At 41.7% G+C, this 18,881-nt stretch overlaps 1 protein-coding gene across 1 annotated transcript in view; it reads right to left on the bottom strand.

The window, feature by feature from the left end:
* Nucleotides 1-18,881, bottom strand: part of LOC310987419 (uncharacterized protein) — a 56,194-nt gene that overhangs the window by 34,684 nt on the left and 2,629 nt on the right. Inside the window, exons 4-10 of the mRNA XM_083973651.1 lie at nt 17,649-17,844; nt 17,332-17,457; nt 16,095-16,218; nt 15,436-15,505; nt 12,961-13,075; nt 12,490-12,607; nt 8,445-8,557 (exon numbers count right to left, since the gene is read on the bottom strand). Coding sequence (XP_083829777.1) covers nt 8,445-8,557; nt 12,490-12,607; nt 12,961-13,075; nt 15,436-15,505; nt 16,095-16,218; nt 17,332-17,457; nt 17,649-17,844 — 862 coding nt within the window. The remainder of the gene's footprint in view (nt 1-8,444; nt 8,558-12,489; nt 12,608-12,960; nt 13,076-15,435; nt 15,506-16,094; nt 16,219-17,331; nt 17,458-17,648; nt 17,845-18,881) is intronic.

The raw sequence follows: 18,881 nt of genomic DNA, 5'->3' as shown, positions 1-18,881 counted from the left end.
AATTTCTCTGAGTGAGTCAGTGTGTGTGTGTTTGTGTATGTGATTGTAGAGACTGGCTGCATGCACGCAACCATTTGACAGCTAGAGCCCTGCACTTGGCCCACTTCTTTTTCCTCCCCTTATTTTTCCCCGCAATGTTTTCAATTTTTTATTTCACTTTAAATCTTGAGCAGAATATCTTCACGTCTTTTTCTCACTTTGTCTTTGTATTTTCAACATATTTTCATCTCCTCTCTACAATCACACACTCACTGTCTAACTTTTAACAATCTGCCGTCTTTTCTATACATCTTTGCCTTTATATTTTTTGTCATTTTAAATGAAAAAAGGCAAAAAGTGCTAATTTATGGGTATGCAAATGATCATAACCCTCTTTAACAAATCCTGCCCCAGATTTTAATGGAAGTAAACATAATTAAGAAAATCCTATTAATTATTGAGATCACACCTCTTGTACTTTAGTTTGAGAGTTCAGATTACAAACAAAGCTCTTTATTCACATGCATGCACACAAAACAGGGCATGTTTCCCACACACGCACACACAGTTTCTCCTTTTACCTACTATACAACAATACACACAGACTCAAGAACAGCCACAGGGTCTCCACAGGGTGTAACTGCAGAACAGAGCAAGAGGAAAAGAGGGTAGAGCTGGAAAACTTACAGGGAAAGAGCTGGAGTGTGTGACCACACACACACACACACACACACACACACACACACACACACACACACACACACACACACACACACACACACACACACACACACACACACACACACACACACACACACACACACACACACACACACACACACACACACACACACACACACACACACAGGAAAGCAGGCTGGCAGGAAAGCCTTCAGGGTCCGGCCCTGGAGGGAAGTATTCAGGGGCCTGGCAGGATCTGAGCCAACACTGCCTTCCTTTCTTTTCCTTTAAAAAGATTATCTTCTTACCCTCCCATCTCCTCTTCTACCTGCGGCTTCTAATCCCATCATCCAACACATTTATACACAGATCACAAATAATTAATTCTTCTCCTAATTTCATCCAATTAAGACTGCGTGTGCAAACAAGTATAGAATTTTAATTCTACGAGGGAAGATGAGGACACGCAGACTGTTCCTTTCTGGCTTTGTTCTCAGTAACCTCCCTGACCAATGTCCTTCTTGCCCGGTCACTCAGTTTGGCTGGATGTCCACCTTCACTAAGAGTCCTGTTGGCTCCAAACTTTTCAAAGTTATTGAGGCCACTGGATCGAGTCACAAAAGCTTCAAGAGAGAGAAAGATGCACTGTACCACAGGACAAACTCTCCTGCTTAGTTTTTCCATCCCTACTTCACACTTATTTCATATTTCCACTTCCTGCAACCTGCTACTGAACAGTAAGTTGAACAAAAGAACTTGGCAGGAGTATCTAGGTCATTGGTGGTGGATAGTGCACAAACAAGCTTAACTTATGACCCCTCCGTCCCGCAGGAGACAGAGGTTAGTGAAACATTTCATTTAACTTCACAGACCAACACAAACAGGAACCCTGACCCTCTCATTCTGCTGGAAGCTGAATACAGAGCAAGAGGCAGAGGCTCGGCTGCTGCTGCTGCTGCATTTGGATAAAAATCAAATGCCTCCGTGTGCTTCGGCAGGCCAAATTAAATGATACGGGTCATATTCACATGAGAGGCAGCTAATGCGAGTGATAGATTAGAGTCTGATGGAGCAGGTGGCATTTCACTTCAACCTGCGGAAACAAATGGAGATGGAGGGGGGGAGGGATTACAACAAACTCAGCCAAGGAGCAAATCTTACTAGAAAGCAGGTCTCAACTAAGAGGTCATCAGTGGGCTAAGTGCCTATGGCTAAGAATCATTATCCAGGTGAGGGAGGTGACATTCCTGTGGGACTAATAGAAGCAATCCGACCTGTACACCGGTTGACCCTGACATTTTACTGCAACCTGCATTTAAGTTGTGCTTCTGCCGGGTACTAGTGAAATACAGTGAGATCATTTCATCATAAAAAATGCCTTGCTGGGGCGGTGCATGGCACAGTGGTTAAAGCGGCCGCCCCATGTAGAGGCTACAGTCCTCAACGCAGGCGTCCCTGGTTCGAATCCCGCGTCGGGCAGACCTTTCCTGCATGTCATTCCCCCTCTCTCTGCCTCCCCATTTCCTGTCTATCTCACTATGTGCTATCAAATAAAGGCAAAAAGGCCAAAAAATAAAAAATGTCTTGCTAAAAGTAATCCTCCCTTCATAGCCAATATGTACAGGTTCAAAAACCACAAATATCAACCACCAACACGACTTTAAGGAGGAACTAAGCAGGATTTTTACCTCAATTAAACAGTTTCAGAGTCATTGTGATGGTAAAATGACTTGTCACTTGATACTCTCTGCCTTCCACCTACTGTAGCGTCTTTTGGCTGAAAACCAACCTTGCAAGATTACTCTCAGCTCACACCACTGTGTAACTGTAATCTTGTGTTTATGACAGATTAAACTACACAAATATACACGTCATAACATCGTATATGATATATAACGTTATGTCCCGCTCTATTGATCGATTTCTCGCTGGCTTCTTTGTAAACAAATGCACATGGCCGAGAGGAGGGTTAGCAAAACAGCTGAAAAGCGACCAGACTTGCATAGTTCTTCTTTAAGCTGTGCTTCTGTCTGGTACTAGTGAAATACAGTGAGATAATGTATCATAAAAATGTCTTGCTAAAACTAATCCTCCCTTCATAAAAGCATTCTTTGACTGTCTTCTGTGATTTAGTTCTGCAACGGCTGCTGCTTTATTTCGTGTCATTGCATGTATTCATGGTTTTGTATTTCAATCCTGTAAAGCACTGAGTATGTGAGAAAAGCTATACAAACAAATGTTACTTACTTACAATATGTACAGGATCAAAACCAAAAACATCAACCCCCGACACGACTTTAAGCTTGGTGGATCTAATAAACTGATAATTGAGTATTATGTCCAGGATGATTTCTGCTATCTGATCAATAGTTTGGTTCCAGATTTAGATTTGAGTGAAGAATTGAGTCCCCCATGTCAGAAATATGTCGCACAATCAGGGAGCACTGTTGCAAATCTCTACAATAAACTAACTTTGAAAGTCATAGATTTCATTTCGAAAGTATTTCACTCCTCTGACACTGCTCTGTCTTCTTAAGTACACTTTACTTTGATGTTGAGGCCATTGATTAAAAGGCTTTTAGCAGTGACAGGCTTTGTAAGGTCCAGAAAGTGTAACCTCAGCTGAACTTAAAAGAGCTTCTTAATTTGGATACTCTGTCCTGGTGTCAGTCACCTGTGACCTACGTGTCTGTGTGTTCATGACCCTTTGCACCAGGCCTTAGGGCGCCAACAGCGTGTTGAAGTGGTGAACACTTTTTTTGCTCCAGATTCTGACCCTTGCAACATTCTTCATCACCTCTCTTTGTAACCTGTTTGTTTGTGTGTGTGGTCAGTCCAGCTCTGAACTTAGACCAATTTATTTTGACCCTTGATTTTAACCTGACCTTGCTTGTTCCAACATGAGCTATCTGCTCCATCTTCAATACCCTGAGGGCATGTTCTCATTTCTCTTTGTCCAAGTTGCACAAAAATGTGCGCTTTGATAACATCTACCCCAGCTGTTGTGCTTATCTGAAATAAAAATGAAAGCAAAAACATGAAAGGTGCAAGACACTTGGTCACAAAGTTAGCATTTTGTGACAACACCATATGATGTATGGGGAACAGGCACAGTGTTTTAGTATTCAACATAATTTGATGCAGTCCTGCTCCCCCACTCACACACACACACACACAAACATGAATATACATAAACTACGGCAGTGAAATTGCTGGAGCTAAATAACAGATGGACAGCGAGGTCAGAAATGGTGTGAATAAAGGGGATGAAACAGAGAGATTTAGAGAACAGATGGGCACAGAGTTCACCGAGGGGAGAGATAAGAAACACATACAGTACGTCAGGAAAAACACTAAACATGATTACAATTTTGGCTAAAATATTTAACTGGATTTGATGCCGAGTCGACCTTAAGCTTTTTTTTTTTTTTAATCTCTCTACTCAAAGTCATCAATGAATTACGCTGTTCCGAGTCCTACTCAGCCGTGACTGTCTTTGAAAGCATATACATTATGTTACAATATAGATCATCATAAAGTAGAAATGTATTCAAGTATGAAATCAGCACCGGCCGGAGGAGGAGGAGGTTGTTTGGAGGGACCGGCTAGAGTGAATGCTGAGTCACTACAGTGCCTGAGCAGTGGGTGAGCAGGAAGAAAATAGTCTAGGTATCATGGGAGCATGCTGAGGAGAACAGGACTCTGGCATCTGTTATTACACCGGAGGAGCCACGGAAAGACGTAAGAGGGCAGGAGAGGGGACGGGGAAAAAAAAAAAAACGAGAGGAGGAAGAGAAAAGGAAAAGAACAAAAAGGAGGTGAAGGAGGAGTGAATAAAAAAGGGAAATTATGCTTGAGTCTGGGTCGAAGGGGAGGACAGAGAGGTGGAAGAGAGGAAAAGGAGCAAAATGCAATAGGGAAGTAGCCTGTTGTATAGAAGGACAGAGGGACACGTCTACCTACTCTCTACTTCTGAGCCTGACTCAGCATAACATGAAGTCACTTCAACTCTGCTGACTCAGCAGCCTGGTGCTGGACAGACCCCAGGGACCCCACTGTCACCACTGGAACGCTCCACAACAATGTCATTCACATCACTGATTCCTACCGGGGCCGATGCACCACATGAAAAACCTTCTCACTTGTGCAACCATGGGTGTTTTTGTGTCAAAACAACTGAGACTGATATTTCACCAGAGTGCTGCAGTGTCCCAGAGTCAAGGTCTGATGCCTGTGGTTAACAGAAGCTCAACACATTTTCATGTTGCATTGTAACATCAGTCGAGATTTCTCTATTTTGTGCCTGTTTTTGTTGTATATAAAACGTATTTAAACTTCATCTCTGTAAAGAAACATCCCAGCTTTAAAATACCAGCGTTAATAATCTATTCTTCTTGATTTTAATATCGGCCATTCTGACAACTGTTTTACATCCAAATGAACGAGGCCACTGCTGACCTAGTTCTTGCCCTTGGTTTAGATAGAAACTCTGTTTCATATGGTGCAATGGTTTTATTTTAATATAAACTGCATTAATGCTGCTCCCTACTCTGAGCTGAACTGATGCTGTGAGGACTTGGCTGCTGCCTGAAGTGCTCATACCTATTTGTATTGTTCGCTGCAATAATAACACCATGTGCCTGAGAGCTCTGGACCAAAGAGCAGCTGTGAAAACCAGGAGACGTCGTCTCTCTAACCCAAGGCCCTGGATAAATGAAAATATCAAAAAGATAAAAAGAGAATAGGAGATGAGAGATGCACCTAAATGGAAAAAGTCTAAACTTCAAGTTAACTGACTCCATATGAGGGCAATATTACCTTCATGTAACGGAGACTCTTATTTCTCTAGTCGTGCTGCCTCTAAAAACATAAATCACAAGCCGACAGTCTGGTAAACTGTGTTCTAGCTGCTGTAGATCATCCGCACATGACTGTGAGAAACATTTTGTTGGTAAAACAGAAAACATCAGAGTATGAATTACTTCTGCTGGCTCACTTGTACCATCATCACCTGAGCCGCGGTGCTGTTTGACACATTTACCCCTGCTGCCCTCAGGGATGTGTTGGACATTGTCCCCACGTACTAATCTATCTCACGACTCGTACATTTGATATTCTCCCTTCACAGTTGTTCAAAGAGACTTTTGGGATCATCGCCCCTCGGCTTGTTATTGTCGACAAGTCTATTCAATCTGGTGCATTTCAAACAGGCCTGTATCCAACCTCAGATGTGTGTTTGATTATCTGTGATGTGTGCGTGTGTATATGAATACACACACAAACGTATTTGATTAGTAAGATGAATTCATTCCTACAATCCCACAATCTGTACAGCATCTGACACGACACCCCCTCTCTTTGGAACCACTTATCTCTCAGCTCTGGATGCCACATAAACAAAAATGTTTTTCCAGCAGCAGGCTGCCAACGACAACATGCATTTGTTTTCAGGGCTAGAGGTCCTGAACTACTAATGGGAGCTGGTGGAATACATGCCACAATATTTGTAAGAACACCGTGATGGCACTGGGTGTCGGTGACAGAGAAAGTGAGTGAAAGTGTGTGACAGAGAGCACAGAAATGTCGGGAGAAGCAGCCAATGAATCAGCTCCTTTCCCCTGCTGCCTTGAGGGCTAGACAGTCTGACAGGCCAGCAAATAAGGATGACTCATCCTGACTCACACACAGCCACACACACACACACATACACACACAAAGCCACACACACACACAGGTGGGCACACATACACAAACACAGGGTGATGGATTATCCCCACCATAAAACATGCTTTTGTGGCTTTCAGTTGCCCTGAAAGGAAACTTCTCATGCTCTCCCAGATTCTTCAGTCCGTTTTCGCAAATCCTCTCTCATTAACAAAACATCATGCACGCAAACACACACACGCAAACACACACACATGCACAGTCTTTCTTTTAGCCCACTTCTTTCTACCTTCCCAGGTGCACTGACAAACACAGCCCTGCGGACACTAACCTGTGACTCATCCTTATCGCCTCTTTTCAGGATGCACGACACACGTATTGCACAGTCGCAATCACCGTTACACACACACAAATATACGCACACACACACGCACATCACATCACCACGCACGTCTGCATTCCAATCTGTCTGTCTTTTGTGAGGACGAGGATCCGGTGGGGACGGGTTTCCAGATCTTGTGGAGGTGATATCTGAACAACCTTCAAAAGCTAAGAGCTCTTTTGATCCGTCAAATTGTAGAAGGCACGCACACACACAAACACGCACACACTCTCACACATGCACACAAGCTGATGGTTACATGAACTTTGTCATCAGTCATTTGGAGGCTGTTGATTGATCCTGCACCCAAAGTGAGGGCAGTTTCCTGAAGGGCCGTCTATTGCTGATGAGCCGGAGGGGGGGGCTCAACATAACACAACTCTGTTCAGGTAGCAAGTCGACAATCAGCAGAGTGTTTCCCACAGTAAAACAAATCTGCTGCTGCTCTTCCTCTCATATCTGTTCTTTCCCAATCCACAGTCTAATTTCCATGTAAAAATATCTTTATGCTTTTGATAACATCTTCTTTGTACTAATTGGAAAATTGCAAAAGTTTGGGCACCCCTGGCAAAAATTTCTGTTAATGTGAACAATTAAGCAAGTGGAAGATGAAATGATCTCCAAAAGGCATAAAGTTAAACGTGAAACATTCTTTTGCAATATTTTAGGCAACATCAGTGTATTATTTTTGTTTTCTACAGTTTCAGAGTGAAAAGGGGAAACAAAGCAGCAGTCTGCAAAAGATTGGGAAACCCAGGAGACTTGAGCTCTCAGATAACTTTGACCAAAGGTATCAGACAAGATATTTACTATTTACACACTGTGATAGTTTTCTTTTGCATGCCTAATGCCTATATGGATAATGTGATATCTGCAGTAAGCTATAAATTGGCTGATGGATGATTTGCTTGGCTGGTTTATTGGTGTACTGTAGAAATGTCCTTGTGTCATTCAACATACAAATGCAAATCAGGAATTAGAACAATTTCCTTATCCATGCAACATTTCTCCTTGAATTTAATTCGAAGTATGACACTATAACAAGTAGCTTAAGAGTTATTTAAATAGAGCGTGGTGTTTCCTTTCGTTGTGCTCTGCACAATAAAATATGTGTGAAATAGAAAACCTACATGCAGTATGGTAAATGAGGGGAACGGCTAACCAACATTTAACATCTTTGTACCTGGAGAAAAGAAGAGAGGGAGGTGAACAAGGGGTGATTGTTTCCCCCTTTTGTAACAGGGTTCTCGGGAACAAGCTGGAGATCTCCTCCCCAAGGTCTAACCACCGTACACAGTGATGTTAAGACCGGACAACAAAACTGTGTGTAACAGGATCAGCATGGGTGCCACTGAAGGTTAAGTGATGGAGCCTGAATGGGTTACCAGAGTTTGAGCGACTGTGTGCTGAGTATCCCCCAGTGCCCCTCTGCATTATGAGCTGCTGCTTGAGAACAACTGCTCTGAGAGTGTGTGTGATGTCTGTGTACATGTCTTTCTATGGCTGAGTGGACATATTTTGGTTTGAAGCCATTGTTGTGAAAAGACTTCAGGCACCGCTTCAGGCTTGTGTTTTTGTTTTAGTTCTAGAGTTAGAATTAGGTTTCAGTGCTGCTGAAGGGCTGAGGAACGCATTATGTCAGTGAGAGTCCTCATTGTTTGTGTGTGTGTGTGTGTGTGTGTGTGTGTGTGTGTGTGTGTGTGTGTGTGTGTGTGTGTGTGTGTGTGTGTGTGTGTACCTGGTTTGGATCCATGGTGGCTCTCGTCCATCACCAGACTGTTCATACATTTAAGCTCCCAGTCCTGGACCTCAGTAGCCCACAGTGCAGGAACCAAAACATTGTACTGGGCCCTGTGGATGGACGTGGGTAAAGGAGAGAAGGATGGGAAACAGTTATTTTAATTAAACAATTGTCTAATAAAAAGTATGTTGACTACAGCTCCACGCTTGAAATAAAAAATTATTCAGAGAGTTTGTCCCAACACGGTTTGCAGAAGTTCCCTCTTGCACGGTGCTTTGCTTTCTCCACCAGCTACAAGTGGTTAAAGTCTGGACACTGTGACATCAATAATCCGGTTCTGTTTTCTTTTCTTTTTAAAAAAAATCATCCTGATATCATGGAGTGCAATTTGCTGCAGTGCAGTATTGTCATAATAAGGCATTAAAGGGTAGTAATACAGTTTTCTCCCATACTGCTTTTATGCACATGGAAAATTGTTATTAAAGTGTGTAAGAAATGTTTACTTTGACATTCAGGCTTCATAGAAAAAAGAAAATATTTAGTTGCTGAGATTATTAGATAGATTTAACCTCTGTGACCTAAAATACACAAATCAAAAAGGTGATCAAACAAAACAAGAAGGACCCACTGAGTGAGGATCACACAGTGGGTTAGACAAAAAGGAAAGAAATTAAAGAAGTGACTTTATAGAAGACAGCCTTGTCAGTGTGAGGTAAACAAATGGTTTGTCAATCCCTCCAGCTGAATGAGTGTGTCAATGTGTCAATGAGGATAAATGAATGAATAGAAGGAGGTATAGAGGAGGAGAGGGGGTGCAGAAAAAAAAAAAAAAGAGAACACAGAGGAGGCTGGACAGCCCCAGAGGTTTATGGGAATTGACTATGGCGAAGGAGAGCACAAACAAAAGAGAAAGAGATAGGGCTGGTGGAGGGCACGGAGAAAACCAGTGTGTATGGGCAGTGAGTAGGAGGGGGTACAAAGAGGAGGGGGGGGAGTCAGGGCTGGGGACAGGAGATATGGATGCTGAAGGGGAGAAAACAAGGGAGGGCCGAAGAGAAAGAAGCAAATGAGTCACAGGGGCAGTGAAGGTTGTGAGTCATTAGGAAGCTCCTGGTAAAAAAAGATATGTGTGGTGGTTTACCATGAAACAGTAACTCAAATATATAATCACCATAAAGTCTGAAATGTTGAAAGTTTCTTCTGGTTTTACAAAGACTATAAAAACATTTTTCTCATAAACAAAATGCAACTCAAAGGTTTTGTTTTTTATGATTGGTTAGTGAAAATGAATCTGGGTTCTGAGACAAGGACACTAAATTCAGTTGCGTAACAGCAACATAAGCATTGGGTTTGAAGCTACTGTTTTTTTAAGTGCAAACACATTATGAGGAATTGTATTTAATAAATAATATTTATTTATTTATTTTATTCTTTTTTCTGTTTTCTTTTTCAAAATTTTATGTATTTCTAACATAAGACAAAATGTAATTTATTAAAACAAAATAAAGTAAATGTAATTTCTTATCAACTTCTACACTCAAAGAAGTCACAGGTTTTGTTTGTTTTGGTCATATACGAGTGGGAATGGTTTTATCTGATCTGGGCTGGAAAAACAATGGATGTGCAGGAGCAGAAAGCGACGGCAGCAACATGTTAAAAAAAAAGCAGACAGACAAAGAGAGAGAGAAAGAAAGCGTATGAATCCTTCCATAGACTGAATCTGCTCTTTGACTGGTGACGTTGGCCGTGTTGGGAGTCATTGTTGCAACCTGTGACCGAGGTGACGGCTGATTGACAGCCCAGTGTGGACAGACAGTGGCGTTAGATGGATGAGCCTCTCAACCAATCATTAATCAGAATGGCCTATATGGCTGCATGACAACTCCCATTTATACCATTCACGCCGAGTAACAGAGCAGAGATCCTTGAAGAAAATGAAGAGCGGCTGAAGATCTCGCTTCGTTCTCCCCTCCTTCATTACTCTCCCCAATTAATACACCATTTTTTCCCCCTAACTGCTTCTCACTCTTGAGTCTCCATTCATTTTTTTCCCCTCGCTCTCTTTTTTCCCCCAGCTCCTCCCCTTCCCGCTTTTCTTCAACAGTATCTTCCCAGCGAAAGGGGATCCTGCCCTGGGAGACAGTCGGACCACTTAGTGTTGACTTCTGACCAGGCTTTCATAATGATGCCAAGCGGCCAACAAGGACTTCTCAATGTGATGCGATGGCAGGCTGCCCACCAAACACCAGAGCTCGAACAAAAATGGGACTGTCAGTGTTGCCCTTGATGTATGCATATGCAAACAGTTGAGGTGGTTGTTCACACATGGACCAGAGTGTGCTGTTTTTTTTTTTTTTTGCTGTAGCACAGAAAATATAGGAACCTGTCTGTGTCACTGAGTTCTCATGAAAGCCAGCTTTAAAACCTCACATACGACCCATTTAACACAGTTGTTTAACTGTTCTCCACATTAATACTAAAGATTTGTCCTTCATAATCCACTTTGCAGATCGTTGCTGCGTACTGTACCTAGCACACCTTTTCTTAGCTCATGATAAAGTGCTTTATCACTGCCTGTGACACGGCTGTGTTTATGGAAAGCGCTCCATTCATCCACCTGCTCGGTAGATCTCTGTCCAAGGTCAACAAACTCAAGTCCAAGAAGTGGGACCTTTTCTACAATGAGAAGCAGCAACAAATTGAAGTAGCTTATCTATTAAAACAAATATGATAAACTGGATTTTAATAATCATTGTGCACCAGTCTGTCACACACACACATACACGGGCTGTATACACAAACCCAGTGACCCTGCTGAGTTGCCATAACTACAGCTCCATGTCAACAAAACATGTCCGCCAGCATGTGACGTTTATATTGAACGTAGTGAAAGAGAGAGACAGAGGGGTCCGACTGAAAGCAGCGTGGGCTGCCATAGAGGAACCTAATTTAGCATAAAGGATGTTTAATCCAAACATGTACGAAATCAACCGCGGCAAAACAATGACACTCTACGTTTCCTGGAATGCTTGGTGTCAAAACATGTCCAGTCCTGATGGGCCAATTGATATTCATGAGCCGCCTGGGGCCCAAATCTATAAACTGAGCTCTCAGCGCTGAGAATTGTGCTGCACATTCTTCGGTGTGACCCGTCGCTCTCAGTCGTCTACACTCGTAGGGGTGGTCTGGGACTTTATCTGGAGATGCTCGGCTCAGACAACATATCTAGTGTTATTTTGTTCTAAACAAAATGTGAAGATGACAAATGCCCCAAGTCACTCTGAATATACTGTTTATAAGAAACTTTTACAGTAACACTGCTCTGTGCAGGGCTCCAGACTGACCCTAAATGGGTTTCAGTTCAATACTTCCATACTTACAGTAACTATTTACTGTAAGTACTACTATTGAAATACTATTGAGTGTGTAAGTGCTTTCATACTATGTCAAAATGCAGTGTACTGTAAGTCCCTGTATGATGCACTCATAACAGTCAAAAGGTTGAGTGTGGAACGATGAACATTTCCCACCCTCAATGATCATCGTCTTGGCTACATAGCGGGACATAATAAACTGTATGTAAATCAGTACGAGTCCGTAAAAAAGTGAGTAAGGTGTTCATTATCGCTAATTGAAATTACAAACACAACAAGGCGGTAGATGTGTTGACGGGCGACGATAGCGGTCCAAAAAAACAAAGAAGACGTTAGTTCTGGTAAGTGCACAACGACAGTATTCAATCTGAGACACTAACACTAACTGTTGAAATTCCCACACTACAAAGTAAGTCCATAGTGTACACAGTGTACTACGTGACAGAGTACTTGGTGAAACATAGAAAGGGCGAATCAAAAATCTGTCATTACAGGTGTCAGGCCAATGTGTGTCAGGATCATGTATGAAAAGGAGAAATGTGAATATTTGCGATTTTCGATTTGTGGTGTGCGCCCCTACATTTTCTGCTAGGGGCAACTGTGTTTGTCGTAAAAAATGTTAGTCTGGAGCCCTGAGTCTGTGTCAAACTTCACATCACCTTACTTACACATCGACAGGTACTCTGAGCAGCAGGGGCAACACTGCTCCTTCGTCTTTCAGGTCCATCAGCCGAGGCTCCAGCAGCTCCATGATGGTCAGGGCGATACGAAACACGGCTGACAGGCCTGAGGAGAAACAGAGATTTGCAAACATGACTGCTCTACCTCACATTCATACTTTGTTGATATAAAAGGTATACGAGATAACATAGAGATACTGTAGAGTGTAGTGATGTATGAACTTTTAAACCAGTGTGATTACTCTGGTGTTTCTTTTCCTGACACTGAGCCCAAATACAATAAAAAACAAGTGTCACAGTTAATTCTGAAATGTTGTCTCAGACCATTTATTAAACATATTAAAAGTATTTCCCCCCTCTCCACTAAGTGAACATGAGTGAATTATAAATCCACAATAATGCCAGTGTATGTCATCTGCTTGATGTGTGTGCTTGTGTGTAGTTGTGTGTGTTGAATACCATGCAGAAAAATGAGATCCCAGACAGCGAGGACAGAGTCCCAGCAGGGCAAGGAAGTGAAGAGAGTGAGGAACCAAGGCATCACAAAGTGGACTGATAGGACTCCCACCGACTCCTGCAGCGAGAGTGGGGGAAACAGATTTTGATGTTGACATAACCACACAATGTATTCAAGACCCGTCTCTCTGCCGGTTCCTGGCTGTCACATGAACTCCTTCACTGATCTCCGAAGCTAAATGTTCATCTATGATGCATGCGATCCAGTTAGTGCTATTCCTTCATCTAGCTGTCTGCTACATGGTGTTAGAGACTGATCCATGGTTATCAGAGTGTGTTTGTAACGGTTTGATCATCCTTGTGTGTAATTATCGCTGCTTGAAACAGTGAACACATGCCCTGAGAAACAAGATATCATGCATCCCTCATGTTTGAGCCTGGCACTCAGCCTGTGTTTACTCTGGAGGGTACAGCACAAGTCCAAAATCTGTTTACAGCTTGCTTGCCTTAACTGTGCTGAACAGCTCTATTACAAAGGAAACGCTGACCTCTGGTCTCTAATAGGCTTTTTTTTCTGTGAGGGGGAAAGTATTGTGCCGATAATAAGCTTCTGTGGTGTGTGTGTGTGTGTGTGTGTGTACGTGTGTGTGTTTTGGCTCCGAACGGGCAGCTTTCCTTCCAGACCTGCTGAGTCAACGTGAAGTATAACAATCCCTTCAAAGACACAACAGCATAAACGGTGGCAGTGAATGTATCAGTGTGTGCACACACTCAGATTGAAGGGTTTGAAAGGAGAACAATGTTTCAGCTGCAACATGGCTGAATGAGACAACTCAATGTTTTTAAAACTGAAATTAAACTAGCAGATCTTTGAAGAGTGTGTATAAACACAGTACTACTGCAAACTACTGTAAATGCTAAGATAGTTGTGCTAACATGTTCACCATGGTGTTTATCATACGGTGACCAAGTGTGTACTTAAATTGATGGCGCTTTGCACAGCTTACTACAGTGTTTTGTTGTGTTGTTGCATTGCATTGCATCTCACTCTCATTACAAACTATTGAAGTGTGGCCGCCGATAGTTTGCTTGGTAGATCGTGCAGAAGAAGTTTGAGTTTTATCTGCAGTGACACAAGTTCCAGACCCTGCCGGACTTTTCTTATAGGTTGATTTCAAATACAATAGCGTTTCTATCATTGTTTCATTCCAGAGGGCCTATTATATTTAATTTTCTACCATTAATAAACCCTGGGAAGCCTATCTGAATGTGTGTCTCTTATATAGAGATAATGTATATAGAGCATACTAATTGTATATGTTTATATGAGGCATCTTTTATGTAAGAGCTGAGTGTCCTCTTTTTTGGAAATCAAAATAATAGTTTATCATAGTGTTCTTAGTTCAGCATGTTAGCATTTGGAAACTAGCACATGAAAAAGGTTTGGGAATGGAAATATCATTGTTATTGATGATACTGACGATGAATCACCAAAGTTATTACAGATCATCCTGTTGTGGACGTGGATATCTGCACCAAAGTTCCCAGCAATTGTGTGTGATGAGCCAACAGATAGTGTAGAAAATCCACATCAGCTAAAAATGTTTATTCTCTCTCTACTTTGAGAAATAATTTGCAGCTTTGCAGAAAAACAACTTTTGGCTCTTTAAAAACACTGAGTCTCAATAAAACTACACTGGTCATTCTGGGAACTCTTTCAGAGCTTTATAGATTTTCACAGGACAGAACAAACTACCAATGTTTCTTTTTCTTCTTATGCTGAACACACGTTTCAATCTTTAAAGGTTGATTGAATTATCAAGTTTAAAGTATATGAATTTGGAGGTCTGGTAAAATGCACCAATGCACTTTAAGTCTGAACACCTGTGAACAGCTTTTGTTGGGGGCTTTCATCGGGCAAAAGAAACACAGCTACTCCAGCAACGTGTCTCACTTGGTGAGGCCCGTCGTCTTTGTTTTCATTATATAACTACCTGTAAAAGCTGTTTTGTGTCTGCACTGAGACTCAATAAATGCACTTACTGGAAATTGTAGTTGAGCAGCAAACAAGACGGTAGGGACAGGGGGAGGAAAATTACACAACAGTAGGTTTGTGCCTCCCAGGACGAGCACTAATACTGAACATCATGACAAGCCTGGAGTCTCAGAGCGAATGACAGGAGGGGCCCAACTGATGACAGATACATTACAGTGGGGGGGCCCTTCACACATGAACTACTCATCACTTGGCCATATCTGGCCCTAAACTCAAATGCACACACACTGACACACACAGACATTTTCCTTGACATTGGGTTTTTTGTTTTGCTTTTTGAGAGCATTTTACTCTGAGGCGAGTCAACTCATTCCTGAGCAACAAGACCATGTTGGAAATTCATCACTGCATGTTTCTCGGTCAGTCAGTGTGGATTCAAGTACAAACCAAAAAGGAACCAAATTGAAAAGAGAGACACTCACCATGTGCTGAGAGAGCTTCGGCTTCCTGTGCTTCAGGAACTGGTCGAACACCTTCACCTGATGCTGGACCCTGATTAAACCACAAGTAACAGCTTTGTTTAGCCTCAGGCAGCTGCTCCACAGATCAGCAGCTCCATGAAAACACCAGACTTTGGTAGAGAAAGTAAGTATTGTTGGAACTTTTTCAAAAATGAATATACACTTTGTCTTTGTATCACATCTGTATCACTGCAAGACTGATTGAAATTGAAAAAAAATGACAATGAAAAAGACCCGACTTTCTCACATCCTGATGTAAAAGCTGTGCTGCTTCATGCTGCGCTACTGTTCCTCTGGACTAATGAGAATAAATATTTCATTATGACTTGAAGTTGGCTTTGCATCCTCTTCCAGTTTTGTGCCAAAGTCGTAAAGTGAAACAGAGACCGAGAGAAGCTCACAGTTTCTCTGTATCTGGATCTGTCCTGTCTGTGTGTATGTGTCATAACACATGGTTAAAATCTCTTGATGAATTTAATGACAAAGCATTAATTAAATAGCAGAACTTTCATTTATTTTGTACACATCACTGGATGTTGTGGTATAAAATCACACATTTCATACTGTACATCTCTATCACCAGCTTACAGATATAATTTCTTTTGTGTGTTCATTCTTACTTGGTGAGGCTGAGGTCAAACAGTTCAGTCAGATATCTGGGTTTATCCAACAAGGCCGTCAGAGCCCAAAACGCCTCCTCCTCTCCCAACTGCATCAGTAGCACAGCAGCTATGTAGGACATCCCTGTGAACACATACACAGATACACACACATTTTTCCTCAGAGAAACACATGCATTTCCAACAGAAAGAAGTGTGGGTGTTTGATACACCAACACCACGTTAAAAATATTTAAGGTTTAGGAGGACCTAACGTGCTTTAACAAAATGCCTGAGACAATGAAAGTTAATTCAGAAGCAGCAGCAGCAGCAGGAGGAGGAGGAGGAGGAGGAGGGGACACTGCTGAGCAGGAGGACTGTGTGTAACCACATTGTGCTTTGTACAGCAAACTGTGCTATGACATCTGCCTTGGTCTTAACTTCTGCATCTTGCCTGCTAAAGTTGATTATGTATGAAAGCAGCAGCACATAGAAGGATGAAGAATTAAAACTGTAGACTCACTCACTGGCACGCCATGCTGTCACAATGAATGACACAGTATTTACCAGAAACAAGGTCATGTTTAAGATGATTTTCATTCACAGTCACACTCTTGTTGACTTGTTTTCAGATTTAGTTATCCCTGTATTTACAGCTCATGAGGTTCTGACGTAACAAGGAAATTTCATAATATCCCTCTGACCCAATATGTAAAGCGAAACATTGTTGTGATCTGTTTTGTTTTGGATCACATTTTCAGAATTGTTTATTCACCCATCGAATTCCCTCCTTCAAATACATTGAATAAAATCAAATATTCCAGATGAAAGATGCTAAACCCTGTGTATGTCTTTTATGACAGGAAAATTCACTCATGTTTCATTTAACTGAGCACAAAGCAGGGAACTTCCAGCACGATGAAGTAAATGTACATACGTATTAAAGGTCCTCTGCTTCCATCATGTGGCCACATCAAGTACTGTCACAAATAATTTCCTACCTGACCCCCAAACTCTGTCACTGCAGCTTCCCTAACCCTGATCCTAAATGCATATTTTCACTCATGCTTTTCTGTTTTCAAGCAGGTGTAAATGTGGCGATAAGTTTCTTCATATTTCAGATTTGACACATGTTCATCACCTCTCTGTCAAAGGTTTGTTCACCGTGACCGATGTTGTTTGATCTGATCTGTGAAAAAATTGAAACACCAGACACAGTTTTGAAACCATAGAAACATTGACCTTTGTGGTGTGTTACCTTGGCTGTATCCGACCTGTGGGTTGTACTTGGCGTAGGCAATGAGGATCCTGAAGAGCTTGGCCTGACCCTCGATGGCCTCTGGACTCTCCCCCATCAGAGAGCGGTGGGTGGGGAAGGAGCGCTCTATGAAGACAGGTCACAACAAATATGAAGTATGCCGCCTCCATTTTTAAACGGACACCCGATTCTTTGACCACTTTAATTAAAACAACAAATATCACCTCAGTTAATGCTTCAGTTGTCAACAAAGCAGCAAAACAATCTTCAACATGCACACCCAAATCTAATAATCTTATTGGCCTGTGTGAACTCACGCAGGTCCAAGGCGATCTGTCGAAACAAGGTGATGTCGTCCACTGAGTAGCAGGTGTCAGGAGGACAGCTGGAGGACTGCTGGGGGTTCAGGTCCAGATCATTCTGGGTTTCACTGAGTGTTGCTATTGCTGACAGGATGCCATACTCACTGACGCCCAAATCCACCAGGGGCCCTCGCACCTCTGACAAACACTTCTGTAGGTGAAAGCACAACATTCACTGTAAGACACAAGTGCTGCTATGAATGAATAACAGTAAGTAAGATGGTAAATTTATAGGGAGGATAGGTGGAGTTACAATCAGGTTTAGTGGATAAATGCACATTCAAGCTGTTAAAGTACAATAAAATCATAGTTTTGTTGCAAAATGTAGAAATGGCGACATCTGCTGGGCAACCTCTGCTGTTCATTTTGTTTGAAAGATGCAATGACTGTGAGCCAACAACTGTCCTCTCTCACTGCTGCTTCAGTTCTGCTTTGAGAGGTTGACACAAAATAACTAGATGTAGCTTTCACTATCTTTTCTAGTCCAGATTAATAATGCACTTGCAACTTTAAACTAACCTAACCAATTAATGTTTTGATCAAAAAGTAGTGAAAAAAAAACAATAGTAACAGTTTGCAAAGACGAAAGTGACATGCAACAATTGCTCATTTTGTATGACCAATTTGTCAAAAACCCAAAGCTGTTCAAAACTAAAAATTCTTATTTTTAGTATTTATAATTAGGTTTTCTGCTTGAAATCAGACTTTTCTGTTGACTGACTGATTGACATATTGACTGACGGCCACAGCTCTAATACTGAAAAAGCTCCAACAGCTCAACAATGAACAGACTGAATGTTTTTCTGCACCATCTGACAAATCATCTGTGCTCATACAAAAGAAAGAGGGCTGCAAATGATGAAACTATCCATTACACTCACATTACAAAATTAATTATTGTTTTTTTAATTATATCATGTATTGTTTGCAATAGTACTGAGAAATTTAATCAAGTTTGTATTTTGTCTGTTGGTGTCTGTTTGTCTGCCTCACATACGTCTGAAACAATCAAAATATTTGTCAATTATTGTGATTAATCAACAATTTATTTTAACAATAGACAACATTTTGGTGTAATTATTTCAGTTTTCAATGTTGTTGGTGTTTTTGTTCGCAATTTGGTTTGTACTTGCTTCCAAATTAATTGTGGAAATCACTGCTTCAAAGAAAATCTTAAAATATCTGGTT

Source organism: Trachurus trachurus (assembly GCF_905171665.1).
Source record: "Trachurus trachurus genome assembly, chromosome: 6".
In the NCBI taxonomy this organism is placed as follows: domain Eukaryota; kingdom Metazoa; phylum Chordata; class Actinopteri; order Carangiformes; family Carangidae; genus Trachurus; species Trachurus trachurus.
The sequence above is the reverse complement of the archived record's forward strand: the minus strand, read 5'-3'. Positions and strand labels throughout refer to the sequence as shown.